Source organism: Thunnus maccoyii, chromosome 21, assembly GCF_910596095.1.
Source record: "Thunnus maccoyii chromosome 21, fThuMac1.1, whole genome shotgun sequence".
NCBI classification, from domain to species: Eukaryota; Metazoa; Chordata; class Actinopteri; order Scombriformes; family Scombridae; genus Thunnus; species Thunnus maccoyii.
Genome location: NC_056553.1, coordinates 18,392,665 through 18,409,844, shown reverse-complemented (window position 1 = coordinate 18,409,844; position 17,180 = coordinate 18,392,665). Strand labels below are relative to the sequence as shown.

At 39.5% G+C, this 17,180-nt stretch overlaps 1 protein-coding gene across 1 annotated transcript; it reads right to left on the bottom strand.

The window, feature by feature from the left end:
• Positions 1-2,734: 2,734 nt before the first annotated feature.
• Positions 2,735-13,816, bottom strand: LOC121887940 (myosin-6-like). The gene is made up of 37 exons (XM_042399113.1): positions 13,613-13,816; positions 13,359-13,502; positions 13,111-13,267; positions 12,968-12,995; positions 11,707-11,812; positions 11,529-11,621; positions 11,243-11,306; positions 10,982-11,080; positions 10,781-10,884; positions 10,561-10,699; positions 10,317-10,435; positions 10,078-10,227; positions 9,790-9,960; positions 9,339-9,648; positions 9,162-9,235; positions 8,787-8,992; positions 8,563-8,686; positions 8,328-8,464; positions 7,984-8,239; positions 7,653-7,895; positions 7,394-7,570; positions 7,158-7,303; positions 6,969-7,059; positions 6,495-6,884; positions 6,084-6,210; positions 5,884-6,002; positions 5,597-5,793; positions 5,246-5,429; positions 4,948-5,113; positions 4,729-4,853; positions 4,307-4,615; positions 4,008-4,211; positions 3,628-3,924; positions 3,431-3,535; positions 3,236-3,331; positions 3,002-3,136; positions 2,735-2,851 (listed from the first exon to the last, which is right to left on the bottom strand). The coding sequence occupies exons 1-37, from the start codon at positions 13,814-13,816 to the stop codon at positions 2,831-2,833; spliced, it is 5,817 nt and encodes a 1,938-aa protein (XP_042255047.1). The 3' UTR covers positions 2,735-2,830.
• Between the last annotated feature and the right edge of the window lie 3,364 nt (positions 13,817-17,180).

The following is a 17,180-nucleotide window of genomic DNA, read 5'->3' as shown; positions in this document are numbered from 1 at the left end:
CTACTTCAAATAATGTCTGGTGTAGGTGGAACTGCTCAACAGTTTCACATTATTGAAGTGGGTGTTCCCTTTTGTGCTCCACTGTGGCAACACATGTTGTGTTTAGTGATTGTTAGATAAAACATCCATTAAACTGGGTGTACTGAGTCGTAAAATGGTTACTTCACATGTATGTTTGCTGGCAGTGTACTTTGTGTCCTTAACTTTCTCTTATATTTAGGATTTTTACCGGACACTCCCACTGAGACAATATGTTCTGCATCATACTATTAGTCATGACATCATGTGGGAAAAGCATTACTGCTTTACACCATGTGTCATAGTTTTCAGAGCACTGACTTTGAATCTGTTTTCCATCTTGTCATCAGTAGGAAAGTGTAGCACTGGTCAGACTGCAACAGCACAACACATAAACTACCTCCAGCCGGTGGTCTCACACGGAGTCCTGTGTTCTCTGAGTAAAGACTTGTTAATACCACTTAACTGATTCTACAGGTGGCTAATAAGTGAGACAGAGAGACCTTTTCTTAACCCTTTTATGCATAGTGGTCACTACAGTGGACAGCTATTCAAAAGCTCAGCAGCTCAGGAATATCTTGCCAATCCTTCTATGGTAGTAGACCCTTGCAGGTAAATAAAATTTTGTAATATCAAGTAACAACTAAGGAGTAATACGATTTTTAAAATTTCCAAGTATTGATTTTATGTTGGGAGAAAATGACGATTAATCATCTGTCCACTAAGTTGGACATCATGCATCACTGGCCATATTTCAACTACAATTATACTATTACTGTGACTTTGTTGTTCTTGAAAAAATACTTCATCTGCAGTAACTTTTGTGGCTGTAAATCAATTGATTTATATTATTAGAATGTAACTTGCAGTTGTTAAAATATGTTAAAACATTAGTTTAACAGCTTTGAAAATATATATTATTTTATAGTTTTCAAATAATATACATTTTATTAATTGGTTTGTTAAATACATATTCCTAAAGTTGAAAACTCAAACGCATGCTGTCCACCTGAGTGGACATGTGAAAAACTCCTTGAAAAATGCCTAAAGGGGAATAAAAACACTTAGAAAAAAATCCTAACTGAGGTTATCATAATTCATGCATAAAAGAGTTAAAGTCCATATTAAAGGGCTGCAATAGGCTATTTGCATGTGACATGTGACAGCAGTATTAGCTTTCACTTTACAATAAACAGCCTTTTCTGTCCTTCTCATGGGGAGTTGCAGCACTGGGTATGGTCATGGTGAGGTGATTGTTTTGTGCATGCTTGTGCTTTGCAAGGTACGTTGCAGGTGCGGTTGTTCAAAGTGAAACAAAAGAGGTTACCAGACAAGAAGAACTGCATTGGAATCTTAATATTATCAAACCTCTGAAATTACATAATAAGGTAAGTGAAAAATAGATTGGGGGTTTTGCTGTTGAGATAAAATCAGAAAACTGGTCACTTTTTTGTTTTTGTATTTTATTTATTACCTGTTTTCTGATATTCTTATGCAGTCAAACACTGCAGTAATATAATTTCAACATATAATCATTTTATATTACAGTTAACTTTAGTCTGCCCTTAATCCACTGTATTACTGAGTAATTACACTATAATACTTTGTGGTATCCATAAACCTAATCCAAGTATTGGATTTATTACACAGTAAGAAATATATGATAATGTAATAATTCAGTTTGACTTTACAAATTTACTTTATTTTCACAAATTTGTTCCCCCCCATTTTTTATCCCTTCAAACCCTATTAGCCACTAAACTGGACTGACTTGCTACTCCTTCAGATAAGAGATATATAAAAAAAAGAAACATGACTTCATAAAGTTACCACGAAACCTAAAGCAAATCTTTAGAGAGGAAAAATTAATCAGGATTTTTTGATTCTCCTCCTTTCCATTATTATTTGTTTTCGTTTATTAATCCATTCACAATAAATTAATTCCTATGATTGGAGACTTCGACCATCCAGTGGTCATCTACTGCTTTACAGTATGTCAGACAGCACTGCCCCCTAATGGTTTCAGTAAGGAAGATAATGAAGAACAGAGGATATACAAGTGATATACAAGATAATTATTCTTATATATTTTGTTATGTCTGCTGTCACCTTTTTTATTGTCTTGGTCTCTTTTCATGGTATTAGAATACTAATGTATTCTGAGTAGAAAAATGATATGTAGTTTCACGTGCACCACATTTAAATCCTATGTTTGCAGTATGAGAAATAATACTAATGTTATTAACACCTCACCAGCAGGGACAGCTGATAGGCCTTTAGTCCTTTAGAGTAAAACACTGTGAGCAACTTTTTCTAATAAGTCTTAACTGTGTTCCTATCCATGTGCAGCTGTTTTGAGCTTAAGCTTGTTGTTGGTGCTCATTCTCAGCTGTGCAGTCAGCTGCTCAAGCTACCAGCCCAGCTGTGCAGGGCATTATCTTTCAGAAACAGGGAGCAAAGGTTGAAGTTCTTCTGCTCTTGTCATATTGAAACATGAAAAGTATCTCAGATTTAATTTAGTCATGTGGCTACTGTTGTTTAAAGGTGCTGCATGAGTCTTAACTTACAGTTAATACCACACAGTGCCAGCTTCTGCTTTCTTTGTGGTGTCGGCTATATGTCGCTTTTTGGTCCGTTTAACACTTTTTGAAATCTTTGCAGGTCTTTCCAGGTTTTAATGTGTAAAATACAGGAAACATGATCATAGTGGTGCATTTCAAACTCATTTATTCTCTATTCCATGTTACATGGAGAGTAAATAAACTGAGGTACTATATTTAAAACTATATTCATGAAGATCCAGTTAGAGGCTTCACTCTTCATCGTGTGATTTCTGTACAAAGAGAAAATGTGAGATAATCAGTCATTTTATTGCTGCAAAATCATTAAAGCTAAATACTTTGCATTGCATGGCATCTCTGTGCAAGGGCGCATTAAAAAATATTATTAATTAAATTTCGCACCATTTTTCATGATTACTTACCTTAGAACCAGAGTCACGGCTCTTAGCTCTCATCTTGTTGACCTGGGACTCTGCAATGTCAGCCCTCTCCTCTGCTTCCTCAAGCTCATGCTGTACCTTGCGCAACTTGCCCAGATGTGCATTGGACTGTTCCTCCTAAAAAATCAAAATTAGTGTATAAGTGTGGCTGTAGGTCAGGGCTGATTCATAAGGCAACTATATTTTAGTGAATTAAGGTGCAGTGTTTCAGCTTACAGCCTCCTCTGCAGTCCTCTTATAGGATTTGACTTTCATTTGCAGTTTATCCACCAGGTCCTGCAGGCGGGTCATATTCTTCTTGTCCTCCTCTGTCTGTTAAATTAATACACAATATATATTTGCTTGTTAAAGAATAACCTCTCATCTTTTGGTGAATGTTTATCACAGTGTCATTGTGCTTATAGAGTATACCTGGTAGGTGAGCTCTTTGATGCGTCTCTCGTACTTCCGTATTCCTTTCACAGAGTCACTGCTTTTCCTCTGCTCCATATCCACCTCATTTTCCAACTCTCGCACCTTGAAAAGAAAAGTTACGGATGCAGCTTTTATAAGTTTGTTAGAGACTGAGAATTATGTATTGTATCTCAGTGGAAATAAGAAGTATTTACCCTGGCCTCCAGCTTCTGGACCTGCTTCTTGCCACCTTTCATGGCTATTTGCTCAGCTTCATCCAGACGGTGCTGCAGGTCTTTGATGGTTTGCTCCATATTCTTCTTCATGCGCTCCAGGTGAGCGCTGGTGTCCTGCTCCTTCTTCAGCTCCTCTGCCATCATGGCAGCATCAGTAATGGCCTTCTTTGCCTTCTCTTCAGCATTTCTGCACTCCTGCACGGCCTCCTCCACCTCATTCTGAAGCTGGCATGTGTCTCCCTCCAGCTTCTTCTTCTGGTTCAGCAGGCTGGTGTTCTGCAGAGATCATCATAGAAGATTCATTAGTATGCAATATTAACAGCATTAATAGCATATAGTGGGTACAGCTTTAGACATACCTGGGAGTGCAGCAGCTGAACTCTCTCACTGACATCCAGCAGTTCCTGCTCAGCCAGTTTACGACCTCTCTCAGTCTGCTCCACCAGAGACCTCAGCTCATCCAGTTCAGCCTGCAGCAGGTTGCTACGTCTCTCCACAATGGCGATGTTCTCTTTCAGATCATCACCGTTACGGAGAGCTTCATCCAGCTGCAGCTGGGAGTCCTGTCAAGAAAGATAATCAAATTTTTTAACTAATGAAAAGGACAAAGAAAACCATCCACAATCATGCTATCATCCACAATAAGACTCTGTACTACCTTCAGATGAGTGTGGACTCCCTTGAGCTGCTTCTGAGCCTCTGCTGCCTGCCTGTTGGCCTGGCTCAGCTGGATCTCCATCTCATTGAGATCTCCCTCCATCTTCTTCTTCAGCCTGAGAGCCTCGTTTCTGCTGCGAGTCTCAGCCTCCAGGGAGCTCTGCAGAGTGTCCAACACTCTTTGATGGTTACGTTTGGACTGCTCCATCTCCTCGTCCTTCTCTGCCAGTTTGCGCTCAATGTCAGCCTTCACCTGGTTGAACTCAAGCTGAACTCGGAGGATCTTACCTTCCTCATGCTCAAGGGAACCCTGTTAAAAAACAGCAAATCATTTGATTTCTTTTAACGCATTGTGGCTTAAATACTTTTTTTTAAAGAATCGAAAATAGGCATATAGATAAGAAGACATTCAACATTTTTCACCTCAGCTTCCTCCAGAGCAGTTTGTATCTCAGCCTTCTCCTGCTCCAGCTGTTTACGGATCTTCTCCAGCTCATGGATGCTCTTCCCTCCCTCACCAAGTTGCTCAGTCAGGTCAGAAATTTCCTCTGTTTGGGCATATTCATTCATATTTTACCCTTTCTTCTCCCTATTTATGTTAAATGATAGATCGTTTAAATCGTTTTAATTTTGTATTCCTACCTTGGAGATTCTTGTTTTCTCGTTTCATGGTCTCCAGATGATCCAGAGATTCTTCATAAGAGTTCTTCAGTTTGAAGAGCTCAGTGCTGAGAGAACGAGCCTCTTTCTGGGCGCCTTCCAGCTCTGTCTGGGACTCCTCATACTTCTGCTTCCACTCAGCAAGGACCTGGTTAAATTGTACATTAAATTATGTTATAAACCTTACAAATACCTAGAAGTCTTGATAAATTCAGACCTTTATCCTATACTAAAATATAATTATCTGGATTTTGATTCTTTTATTTTCATGTATCATTACCTTGTCAAAGTTTCTCTGTTTCTTGTCTAAGGCCGCAGCAGCAGCATTTGATCTCTCCACATCCACCATGAGATCCTCAATCTCACCCTGAAGCCTGTGTTTGGTTTTCTCCAGGGAGGAACATTTAGCGTTAGCAGCTTCAACAGCTTCCTCTGCATCCTGCAAGCGTTGGGCGAGCTTTTTCCTAACAGCAAAAAATGAAAATATCAATTAATTATCTTACAGACAAAATGGGAATATCATGGCAAGATTTCTTGCTTGTCTCAAGATGGGTCTTGTGGACGAAGGTAATATAACTTTCCTAAATCAGTGGAAGTTTAGTTCTGTTGTTATAACTGACTGTATCCTTACTTTGCTTCTTCCAGCTCCTCAGTCCTCTGGATGGCATCAGTTTCGTACTTTGTTCTCCACTGAGCCACTTCAGAGTTGGCCTTGGACATGCCGCGTTGGAGCTCAGCTTTGGCCTCCTGCTCCTCCTCAAACTGCTCTCTCAGCAAATCACAGTCATGGCGAGAGGACTGCACTGCATGAGCAAGTGCGTTCTTGGCCTGAAAGGTGATGACACAAGCTATGATGAACATATTGTCAAATTAACCCAAAGTCTAACTGGATACTGCATTTATATTCATTTAAGATACCTTGACTTCCTCCTCTAGCTGTCTCTTGAGGTCTTCAATCTGCTGAGTGTAAGACTGCTTCCCTCTGGTCAGCTGGGAGACCAAAGAGTCCTTCTCCTCCAGCTGTCTGGAAAGCTCACCTTTTGTTAAGAAAGACTGAAATGATCCTCCCATTTTAAATGTTATATATTCAATTTCAAAGATTTAAAGATGTGTCCTACCATTCTCAGTTTGAAGCTTTGCTTTCTGCATGGTAAAATCATTGATGACGCGTTGGCTTTCATCAGTTTTAGTCCTCAGTTCACTCGTTTGATCTTCAAGAGTGCGACACATTTTCTCCAGGTTTGTCTGAAAATAAAATGCATTTGCTTTGTAAGGCTTTGAGCTTAATGCTGGATTCATCATGCTAACAAGCTAACAGTGATAATGGTAATGTGTTGATCTTTATCAGGTATAATTTTATCATCTTCACTCTCTTACTTATGTGTGTTAGCATGGTAATATTAGCTCTAAACACATTGCCATCCTATGAAGGCATCGGTAAAAATCTGCAGGAAATAGGAAACCATAGGATCAAACTAGCTTCAGCATAGCATACTTTTTAGCCTTCAGGGTTTGTTGGTCATACTCACTTTGGACTTGGAAATCTGCTCCATATTGGAGACCACGTCATCCAGCTCCAGTCTGAGCTCGCTCTTCTCTTTCTCCAGCTTCTGTTTGACTCTTTGCAGGTTGTCAATCTGCTCTCCCAGGTCAGCCACGCTGTCTGCGTTCTTCTTTCTCAGTGCAGCAGCAGTGGCTTCATGCTGCAGAGTGGCCTCTTCGAGGTCTCTGCGCATCTTCTGAAACTCAGACTCCCTCTTCTTGTTCATCTCAATCTGGGCAGCAGTGGCTCCTCCAGCCTCCTCCAGCCTCTCACTGATCTCCTCCAGCTCTCTGGACAAGTCGGCCCTCTGTTTCTCCACCTTGGCTCGGGCAGCTCGCTCTGCCTCCAGTTCTTCCTCCAGCTCTTCAATGCGGGCCTTGACGAATTGATCAGAGGATTGTAAATTTTAAGTAGGAATTCACATAATGAAGAGATAACAAGTTGCAGTTTGTGCAGTTACCTGTAACTCCTTCAGTTTTTTCTGTAGTTGAGCACCCATGGCCTGTTCGTCCTCAATCTTACTCAGTTGCTGGCTGATTTCAAAGTCTTTCCTACATTTAAATGATCAAATGGTTCACCTTAGTAATCTGTTGTTGTAGCATGATAGGTACTGTGCTTGGGATTTTCTTTCTAAAACATTTTAGCCTACTTTTTGAGTTTTTCCTCCAGCTGCTGCTTGTCATTTTCCAGATCCATTACATTTTCTTGGGTCAACTTCAAGTCCCCCTCCAGTTTTCTCTTGGCTCTTTCCAGATCCATCCTCACTTTCTTCTCTTGTTCCAACGATCCTTCAAGCTAACAAACAAAACATTCCACACATTTACTCCATAACATTTGTCTCCACTACTTGAAATTTAGTCAGAAATAACATTTAAGTATACTCACATCATCGACTTGCTGCTCCAGTTTGGTTTTGGCCTTGGTCAGAGTGTTGACTTTGTCCTCCTCACTCTGCAGATCGTCCAGCGTTTGCTGATGAGCCTCCTGAAGAGCTTTCTTCTCTTTAGTCAGCTTGGCAATGATTTCATCCAAAGCTGCCATTTCTTCAGTCAGGTTTTTAACCTATAGTAAATTATTATTTAGTTAGCACACCTGTTCTGGTCAAAAATATGTTCTATCAAAACAAGTCAAAATAATTTATTACCTTGTTCTCAGTGGCATGCTTTTCTTTTTCCACTTTAGCCAGAGTCAACTCCAGATCATCAATATCTTTCTTGAGTTCTGAGCACTCGTCCTCTAGCTTCCTCTTCTTGGCAGTCAGCTCTGCATTCATTTCCTCTTCATCTTCTAGTCTCTCTGTCAGCTCTTTGGATTTGGCCTCGAGCTGGATCTTACTTTTGATCAGACCCTCACAGCGCTCCTCTGCATCAATAAGATTATCTTGTTCCTACAGATGGTCCAAAAAACAATATTGTAAATCGTTACACTAGAATAAATCTGTGTAATGTTTGGGTAAAGTGAAAGGCTTATCTTACAGATTGGACTTGGAGCTGCAGGTCGTTCTTCTCTTGGATAAGGGTGACCATTTTTTCCTCCAGCTCTTTCCTGCGGGCTTCAGATTTAGCGTAAGCCTCTTTGAGTTTTGTGAACTCCTCCTTCATGTTTGCCATCTCCTTCTCAGTCTCTGCTGTTTTCAGCAAAGGTTTGATCTTGAAGTACATCTTCATCCAGGGCCAATTTTTGACACCCATGAAGGCGCGCACATTCCACTGGATCACCAGTAAGGCATCCCTGGGAGTGATAATCAATTTATGACTAAAATGTACATTTTTGCCTCTCAATATGTGTGGATAAAATTCATCAATGACTGTATTCCAACCTGCGCTCAACAATTTTCTGGAACTCAATTCTGGCGAGTAATCCTCTGGCTCTTGATTGAATTCCAGTGATGATGAGAGCGAGACGATCATCTCTCATCTCCTCAAGAAGACCCAGCAGACCAGCTTTAAAGAACACCTAGTATTGACAGACACTTTTTTAACTTCCCCCAAGAAAAAGGACTAATTTCATCATTCAACCTTGTTCATGTTAGTTTATGTAGACACAGAACCAACCTTTGTGTGTCCCAGCCTGTACTGCTCATGGTCGATATCCAGAGAGCCCAGCAGTTTTTCTGCTGCTTTCTTGTTGTCCATGAACTGCCCCTCAGGGATAGCATTGGGATTGAGGATACGGTATCTGAAATGGGGACAAATGTACCTAATCTATGAGAACATTTTTACCACGATGCAATTCTAGATGTAGAAAGATTGTTTTATTACTTTTGCATTTAGAGTACCTTTGTTTGAAGTCTCCATACTGGATCCTGTTAGGGAATCCCTTCCTGCAGATCCTGATGCCTTCCAGCACACCGTTACAGCGCAGCTGGTGCATGACCAGAGGATTCTCCATCGCCCCAGGAGTCTTGGTCTCATTGGGGATGATGCAGCGGACAAAGTGGGGGTGAGTTGACCTGAGGTTGGTCATCAGTTTGTTCAGATTCTCCTGTAAATGTAGACAATAAATGATATGGGTTCCATGAACCAAAAACAAGGATATAAATTTGTGTATTTTGAGCTGTGTCTCTTGTACGGTTTCACAGTTTATGTATTCTAGAGTTAATCTCTTTCCAAAAGAGGGGAATATGGATTTTAAAGACACAATTTAAATTCACCCTGTGCAGTGCAGACACGGTCTGGAAGGAAGAACCCTTCTTCTTTCCTCCCTTTCCTTTTCCACCCTCCTGGGCTGTGTGGAAGTTATAGACATACACGTGTAATTGTCATTTTCTGAATAATTGATATTCTGTATAATCATGGAAAATCAATGACAATGGTCCAAGATCCTTTACCTGAATCTGCGCCAGCATACCCAGCGAACAGCATAGACAGTAACTTCAGGGTGGACTTCTGGAAGAGTCCCACCACAGTCTCATTCAGTGGATCCTTGTTCTTCTCCAGCCAGTTAGTGATGTTGTAATCAACAACACCAGCATAGTGAGCCAGGGAGAAATGAGCCTCTGGTTTCCCCTTAACAATCCTTGGCTTCTGGAAGTTGGGACTTTTACCCAGATGGTTGTCATACAGTTTGGCTTTAAATGTTTGATCGCTGGCTTTGGGGAACATGCACTCCTCTTCAAGGATGGACATGATGCCCATGGGCTAAAGGAAAATAGAAAAATAGACATAGTAGTAGTAGTAGTAGTAGTAGTATAGTATAGTATAGTATAGTATAGTATAGTATTGTATAGTATGGTAGACAATAATAGAATTTCTATGATCTGCAAGTTTGAAAACACCAACCTTCTCAATGAGTTCAATGCAGGCTGCCAAGTCCATACCAAAGTCAATGAACTCCCACACGATGCCCTCTTTCTTGTACTCTTCTTGCTCCAGCACAAACATGTGGTGGTTGAAGAACTGCTGCAGCTTCTCATTAGTGTAGTTGATGCACAGTTGCTCAAAGGTGTTGAACTGTACATTTGATGAAATGTTTGAGAGAGAAGATAATAGTTTTCCTGTTTCATTGTATATTCTTTCAAAAATACAGTTGATTTTATGCAATGTGGTTATTTAATCTCTGACACTCACATCAAAGATCTCAAATCCAGCAATGTCCAGCACACCAATGAAGTACTGGCGGGGTTGCTTGGTTTCCAGAGATTGGTTGATTCTCACCACCATCCACAAGAACATTTTCTCGTACACCGACTTGGACAGTGCACCAATAGAGTAGTACACCTACACAATATTGCATAAAGTAGTTTGGTTTAACATTTATTTTCTAAACACCCACAGCTGTTAAATGCAGCACTGCTTTTCAAACTCACCTGCTGCACACTCTGACCCTTGGTGACCCACTCATTGCCTACTTTCACTCTTGGGTGACACAGGCCTTTGATGAGGTCAGCAGAATTCAAGCCCATCAGATATGCAACTTTGTCCGTATCTGTAGAAGGATTTTGTTTAGAGGAAGAATTTACTATATTGTTTTGTGGTAAACAGGCATGATTTGGTGACACTCACACTCTTTTTAAGAAAATAAAACTGTCTTTTATTGTCCTAATTCTTTACCCTCTGTGCCATCAGGCTCTGCCTGCTCCTCCCTCTGCTTCTGTTTGAACTTCATGTTTCCAAAATGCATGATGGCACCAGTCAACTTGTAAATGCCATTCTTCTCCTCTTGGATGAAGCCCAGGACATCAAAAGCTTCCTTAAATGACCAAATTAAAATTGAGTTAATCATGCAAATATATGCATGGAGAAATTTTAACAACCACTCTGTTTAACGTACATCAGTAGCCATCAGCTCTTCACCATCATTGATGGAAGCTACAGTTGTCTCTCCTTGGGAGATGTAGCTGTAGTCATAGGGGTTGTTCGTGATTAACAGCATTTCTGTCCAAAAAAAAAAAAAAAACAGTACAGAGATTCAGTATGTGTCTACAGTGTTTCTTCGGGGTCAAATATATCCTATGTTTTGATCAGCACCCACCCAGCAGCTCTGGTTTCTGTTGGGACAGAATCTGATAGAAGATGTGGTAGTCTCTCTCAGCCTTGAGCTGATAAGTGACACGAGACTTCTCCAGCAGATCTGAAAATCATCACCACATTTTGTACTTTATCATACAGCCTCTCAGGTGCTTTGTTAAAACACAGTAACCTGCCGACCTTGGGTTAATGAATAAGTCATGAAGTGGTGTGTGAATATTTCTCATGACCTACAGTATAGAAGTATATGTCACAAACTACTTACATGTCTCAATATCAGCAGAGGCCAATTTTCCACTCACCCCAAAGTGGATTCGAATGAATTTACCCTTTGAGAGACAAGAAAAGGACAATTATATTGAATCATTAACTGCTACTTTAAAATAATATCTCTGCTGTTATAGTGCCCCAAATACCCTAATTTCATCCAAACTCACTGTTTATGTTTTGAAATTCAACTGTGAACTGTGCTGTGATTCAAGAGTAACATCAGGGGTGTTACTGAGCACAGTAGCCAAATCAAAGTGTTCATCTTTAACAGGGACACTTACAAATCTGGAGGAGTTGTCATTTCTGATGGTCTTGGCATTTCCAAAAGCCTCCAGAGCAGGGTTAGCCTGGATGATTTGATCCTCCAGGGTGCCCTGTGGATTTAATGGATGCAAAATATAAGCCCAAAAATTAAAAATGCCATTTATAATATTTATTATAATATACACATAATCCAACCTTTTTCTCCTGAGAAGCATCCTTCTTGCCAGCAACAGCTGCAATGCTGGCAAAGTACTGGATGACTCTCTTGGTGTTCACAGTCTTTCCTGCTCCAGATTCTCCGCTGGGGATGAAAACCACTGAACATGTAAACTGAATAACAAGACATTTCGTGACCTTAGAATTATAAGGTTCTATCTGACATTTTTGGCAAAAATTAGTTATTCACATGGAACTATTCTTTGACAAGTTATTAACATTTTGTGTAGTTTTATTTTTTGTTTTCTCCATTATTGGTTTGATCTCAAAAATCATTCTCAAACTTGGTGCTTCAAGGTTCCATCTGTAAAGCACCAATCAGTGCTCGGAATGTAGTGTAGAGGACCAATCAGGTTTCGCCTCTTTACCACGTTACCTCACTGCTATGTGACTGGGGTTAAAGGAGCTGAGAAGATTATGAAATGTTGCTCAGTCTTACGTTTTAAGACCTCCAAATTGATCATTTTATCAAAATAATTATGTATGAGCTGATGCAAACATCAACAGAGTTGAGTTTTTTGTGTCTGTTTAACATTATAATTTGAGTCCTGCAGCAAACACAGTAATAACAGTAAGTTAAAAATAAGTAAATTTGGGAGCAGAAAAAGACAAGAAAGGTACTGAAATGAAGAACTAGAGCAAGGAGAAGAAATAGCAAATGAATGGAGGAACATTTTAAATTATTTTTTCTTATTGTCTTGAATTTTGTTGTTGGTAAAACTTTATGAACTGTATTATCAGTTAAGATCTGTCAGGAAAAAACCCAATGTAGTTGTGTCCAAATTTAAAACATGCAGCTAAATTGTTGTCTGTGCCCAAATATTGTAAATCATAACTCCCCTCAGTAGTTCATACATTGTTTTTGGGTATTAAAACAAAGTAACACTAATCTGTCTACTTTTTTTGGGATCATCCCTTTCTATGACGCCTCAGCAGATAGAAACTTATAATCCCAAACAAAAAATGAGTTCTCAGTTAGAAGGTTCTATCTGAAAATCACCTGATCATAAAAAAACTCATTTAAAAATGTGATAGGATTTTGATATTAAAGTACATTAAAGGTGTTATTTTGACTAATAAAAGAGAACTGTACTGTATGTCAGTTTTGCTAACTAGGATGTCAAAACTTTAAACCTCAATAACTCAAAACCACTCAAAATTCAGATTGAACCTCATAATCAATTTGTAAAATCAGTGCTCTTCAGAAAAGAAACAGATATGATTTCTATGAATTACTTACGTAATAAGGATAGACTGGTTTTCTCTGTCTGCAAGATTTAAGACAATGTTCAGTGTCAGGGCGATATTTCTTTGAACATTTGCATGGTGTCAGAGAGAACAGTACAGTTTCCAAATGCAAAGTGGACATTGAGGTGAACATACCTGCCAGCATGTACTGGTAGGCGTTGTCAGAGATGGAGTAGATGTGAGGAGGAGCTTCAGTCCTCTTCTTTCCTCTGTAGGCATTGACCACTGACTGATCGTACACTGGCAGCCACTTGTAGGGGTTGACAGTCACACAGAACAGCCCTGAGTAGGTCTGTGGACAAAGACACATAAAAGTTGTACTTGTTAATGGTAATAAGGTTTCTGACACTGGAGAGATCAGAAGATTTGTGGTCATTACTCACGTAGATCATCCATGCTGCATAACGCTCTTTGAGGTTAAACAGCACAGCAGGTTCATGGAGGAAGGTGAACATCGCCATGTCCTCAATTTTATCAAACTTTGGCGGGTTCTGAGGGTGGATGTCTTCCTCCTTATGGGTTGTAGTCTGTAAGGGTTTAAAACAGGAAAGTCAGATAAGTATAAGCTAATCACTTTGTTTGCTGTGACATCGCTACCTTCCCTTCACTACACAGTACATGTAGTTGTCTGACTTACTTTCCCAAACTCAGTCTCAACGGTGACTTTGCCGCCATCCCTGCTGGTGATTGTGGCTTTAACGTACTCCACCTCAGGGTCGGGTACAAAACACATCCTCTTCATGTCGAAGGGTCGAGTCTGGGCCTCCAGCCGCTCCTTGTCTGTCTTTCTCAGATAGGTAGCGGCTGACCCAAACTCCGCCATTATGGCATCACCCGACATCTTGAAAGCTGTGAACCAAAGATGTGGATTTTCATTACATGGTAGGAGTGGCACTTGTATTGCTTAATAGGGAATATGTTGTAAGTTTATGATTTAATGTATTTCTATACATAGAAAATATATATGGAAATATATGGAACATTACAAGAATTATTGTAGTTAAGTAACTGGAGTCTCCTATAAACTATTGTAACCACTACTTTACAATGCATATCAGCTTTCTTTGATTTTTTGAAATATAATTAAGTAAGCTTATATTCTCACAGAGGTTCATTTTGTTATAAAAAACGAACAGGATGGAGATAATTACCTTTTTACTCTTTCTCTCCCCGCAGATTGATTTGATGTTGTGGGTCTCTGATAGAAGACAGAAAGGACAAAAAGCTAACTAGCTTTGTCTCTAGTACACAATGTGACAGTTAAATGCATAAAATGAATGTGTACTTACGTGCAGGTGTTGTGTGCCAGTCTTCACTCCTCTGTCTGAACCCCTTTTTATACAGATCCAGTAGGCAGTGCCTCGACACACAGTCTCCCTATATGGAAAGAGCAAGAAAACAAAGGACGCTAATCAAAAAAAGTAACATCTGTATTTGGAGATAAAGGTGTGGACAATAAAAAGTCCCATATAACCATTGGCCATTGCAATTGAAGCTTATGAGCTGGTCTTAGATCAGCATCTATTTTAGTGTTCTCCTTCAAGTGACTAAAAAGGCATCAAATTATAAGAATATTTTATAATTTATAACAATATGATAATATTATATAATTAATATGTCTAGCTTATTTTGGTCATATGAAATAATAAAAAACTTTATTTATATAGCAGCTTCATACACAAAATGCAACTGAAAGTGATTAATGAATTAAAAAGGGACAGTTAAAATATAAAATGTATATATATACATATATATAAAGAGGAGGGAAGCAAAATGATGAACAGTAAAAAGAAAAAAAAGCATTTTGTTGTCAGACAATGTGTAGGTGGATCTATTTTAGAAAGGATTTTTTTAATTAACTTAAAAAACATAAAACATAAAAGGTTTGAGTCACTTTCATCACTTTAAATATTTTATAGCCTGGTGGTCACTAATATGGTCTGTCACCACAACAGAAAGCACTGTCTGTATGTCTACAGACAATAGTGTTGTCTGCTATTATCCTGGAGGACAAAGATAAACTTGTGAATTTTTTACTTGGATTCCTTCTTCTGGTCCTTGTTTGCCTCTCAGTGGACCTCAGCTGACCTTCTCCCATTTATAATAAAAGATGGCGTGTGACAGCTGCCTGCTTTCAAAGGTTTCAGCGCCCATATGATCAGTAAATACATTTAGCTCATACAGACTTCTCACCTCCTGCATGTACACATATTAATGGTAGCGGGTCAGTGCCTCTAATAGCTGTCGAGTTAACAGAGGAGACCTGTAAACAACGTGTTTATTGAGTGGACCACCTGAAGACCCCCTCAAGAAGCACACGAGCCCTTTTGACTTTAACAACTTCACACATTTGCCGTGACCTTGTGGGTCTTGACAGTCAGTTGTCTGCATTCAGCGTACCATTCCTCAGCACATCAAGGGCGGTGCTGAGGCATTCCCAGCTGTCTTGTGTCCTTCTGCCGTCAACACTTGTGATGGAGCTTCATTGTCTTTCCTACATGCAACAGGGATCCTGGTGTGCTGTTGTAGCAATTCAACAGCTATGGAGGATAGACCAAAAGACATATTTTGGGTCATAGTTGTATTTTTGTGGGTGTGTATGTCATCTTTGCAGAGTTTAAAAAGCTATATTAGATAGAAGTCAATATTCTTTTCATTAATGATTAAGAATTTGGTTAGATGATCAGTTTATTCATCACTGCCTGTGAAAATAGTTGTTTAATGTCTCGTGGAAGCTTTGAGGAAGATCTTAGTTTGACATTTTGGCTAATAATGTACAATTATTTGCTTACTTGTCAAGAGTTAGATGAGAAGATTGATACAATTTTCATGTCTGTCCATTAAATATGAAGCAACTGCCAGCAGCCAATTAGCTTAGCTTATTTCTCCAACTGTTGAACTGTCACTTTAAGGAAAGATGCCATTGAGTTTTAGTATAGGAAATGTCAGATCCCATATCTTTGGAGCTTGACCCATAAGGACAAAAAGTCAGGATATCTCAGCCTTTTTCTCATGGATTCTGGGCATTACTGTTATCCATGCTAACAGCGTGGTTCTAGGGATGGCCATGCCAGTCTGTCGATTACTCAGTCTACACTTTGATCCAGATGGAAATATCTCAACAGCTTTTGGATAGATTGCCATCAAATTTGGTCTCCAGGGGATGAATCCAACTAACTTTAGTGATCCTCTAACATTTCCTCTAGCACCACCAGGAGGTTTGTGGTCCTGAGTAAAATATCTTGATGACTACCACATGGATTGGCGTAACATTTGCTACATATATTCATGTTCTCTAGAAAATACATTCTGCTGACTGAAGTGATCCTCTGAGTTTTCTCTATAGCGCCACCAGCAGGTAAAACTTTTCATTTATGCTGTGATACATCTCAAAATATCTTTGTTGGACTGACACCAATGTTTGTATAGTTATTCATGTTTCCCAGGCAATGTATTCAAGTGACTTTGGTGATCCCCTCATTACTAGATGGATTGCCATGAAATTTGGTACATTCATGGTCCCCAGAGGATGAATGGTAAAAAAAAACTTTGACCCCCTGATCAAATTTAGGTACGAATTTAGGTAGTCAAAATTTCAGTTTTGACCGATACTTTGGTTTATGACCAACTTGAAATACTAAAAATGCAAAACATTCCCATCAGCCTCAGCTGTATTTGTGTTTGGTGCTAATTAGCAAACGTTAGCATGCTAAAACTAGGATTACACCTGCTAAATAACAACTTGCTTGCACTATTTTTGAGCATGCTGATGTGAGTATGTTTTAAGTGGACACAAAAAACATTTTTTATAATTTTATTACTAACTACTAACTAATACAATAACACTTGGATGTATTATATCTGCTACCTATAGTCTCTGTTCTGCATCTCCTCTTCTATTTATAGACTCCCAGTGGAAGTCAGCCAAAAGGTACCCCAACACAATGTCTTGAAAACAAACCACAGCGGACTGAGAGGTGTTTATGGCACATTGTTTCCTTGCTTTTGTCCTTGAGCTCAGAGATAACCACATGACGTTCATAGAGCCACTACAAATGTCTTTGGCACACTGAGATGGACCGCAAAGCCACCGTGACACATTATATCAAACTTAGACTTCAGTGAAATGCATGGCTGCCAATCCTCACACTTACTGGCTCTGGCTCACACTCACACACTCCTCAAGCCCGCCTCACACCAAATAT

Bases quoted from the DNA above. Each gene is read 5' to 3' on its own strand.
- LOC121887940 (XM_042399113.1), bottom strand. From the start codon at position 13,816: ATGTCGGGTGATGCCATAATGGCGGAGTTTGGGTCAGCCGCTACCTAT. The intron at 10,228-10,316 runs GTGAGTTTGAAA...AATATTGTGTAG, and splicing joins AGGGTCAGAGTGTGCAGCAG to GTGTACTACTCTATTGGTGC. The intron at 6,003-6,083 runs GTAGGACACATC...TCTTAACAAAAG, and splicing joins AAAGCTTCAAACTGAGAATG to GTGAGCTTTCCAGACAGCTG.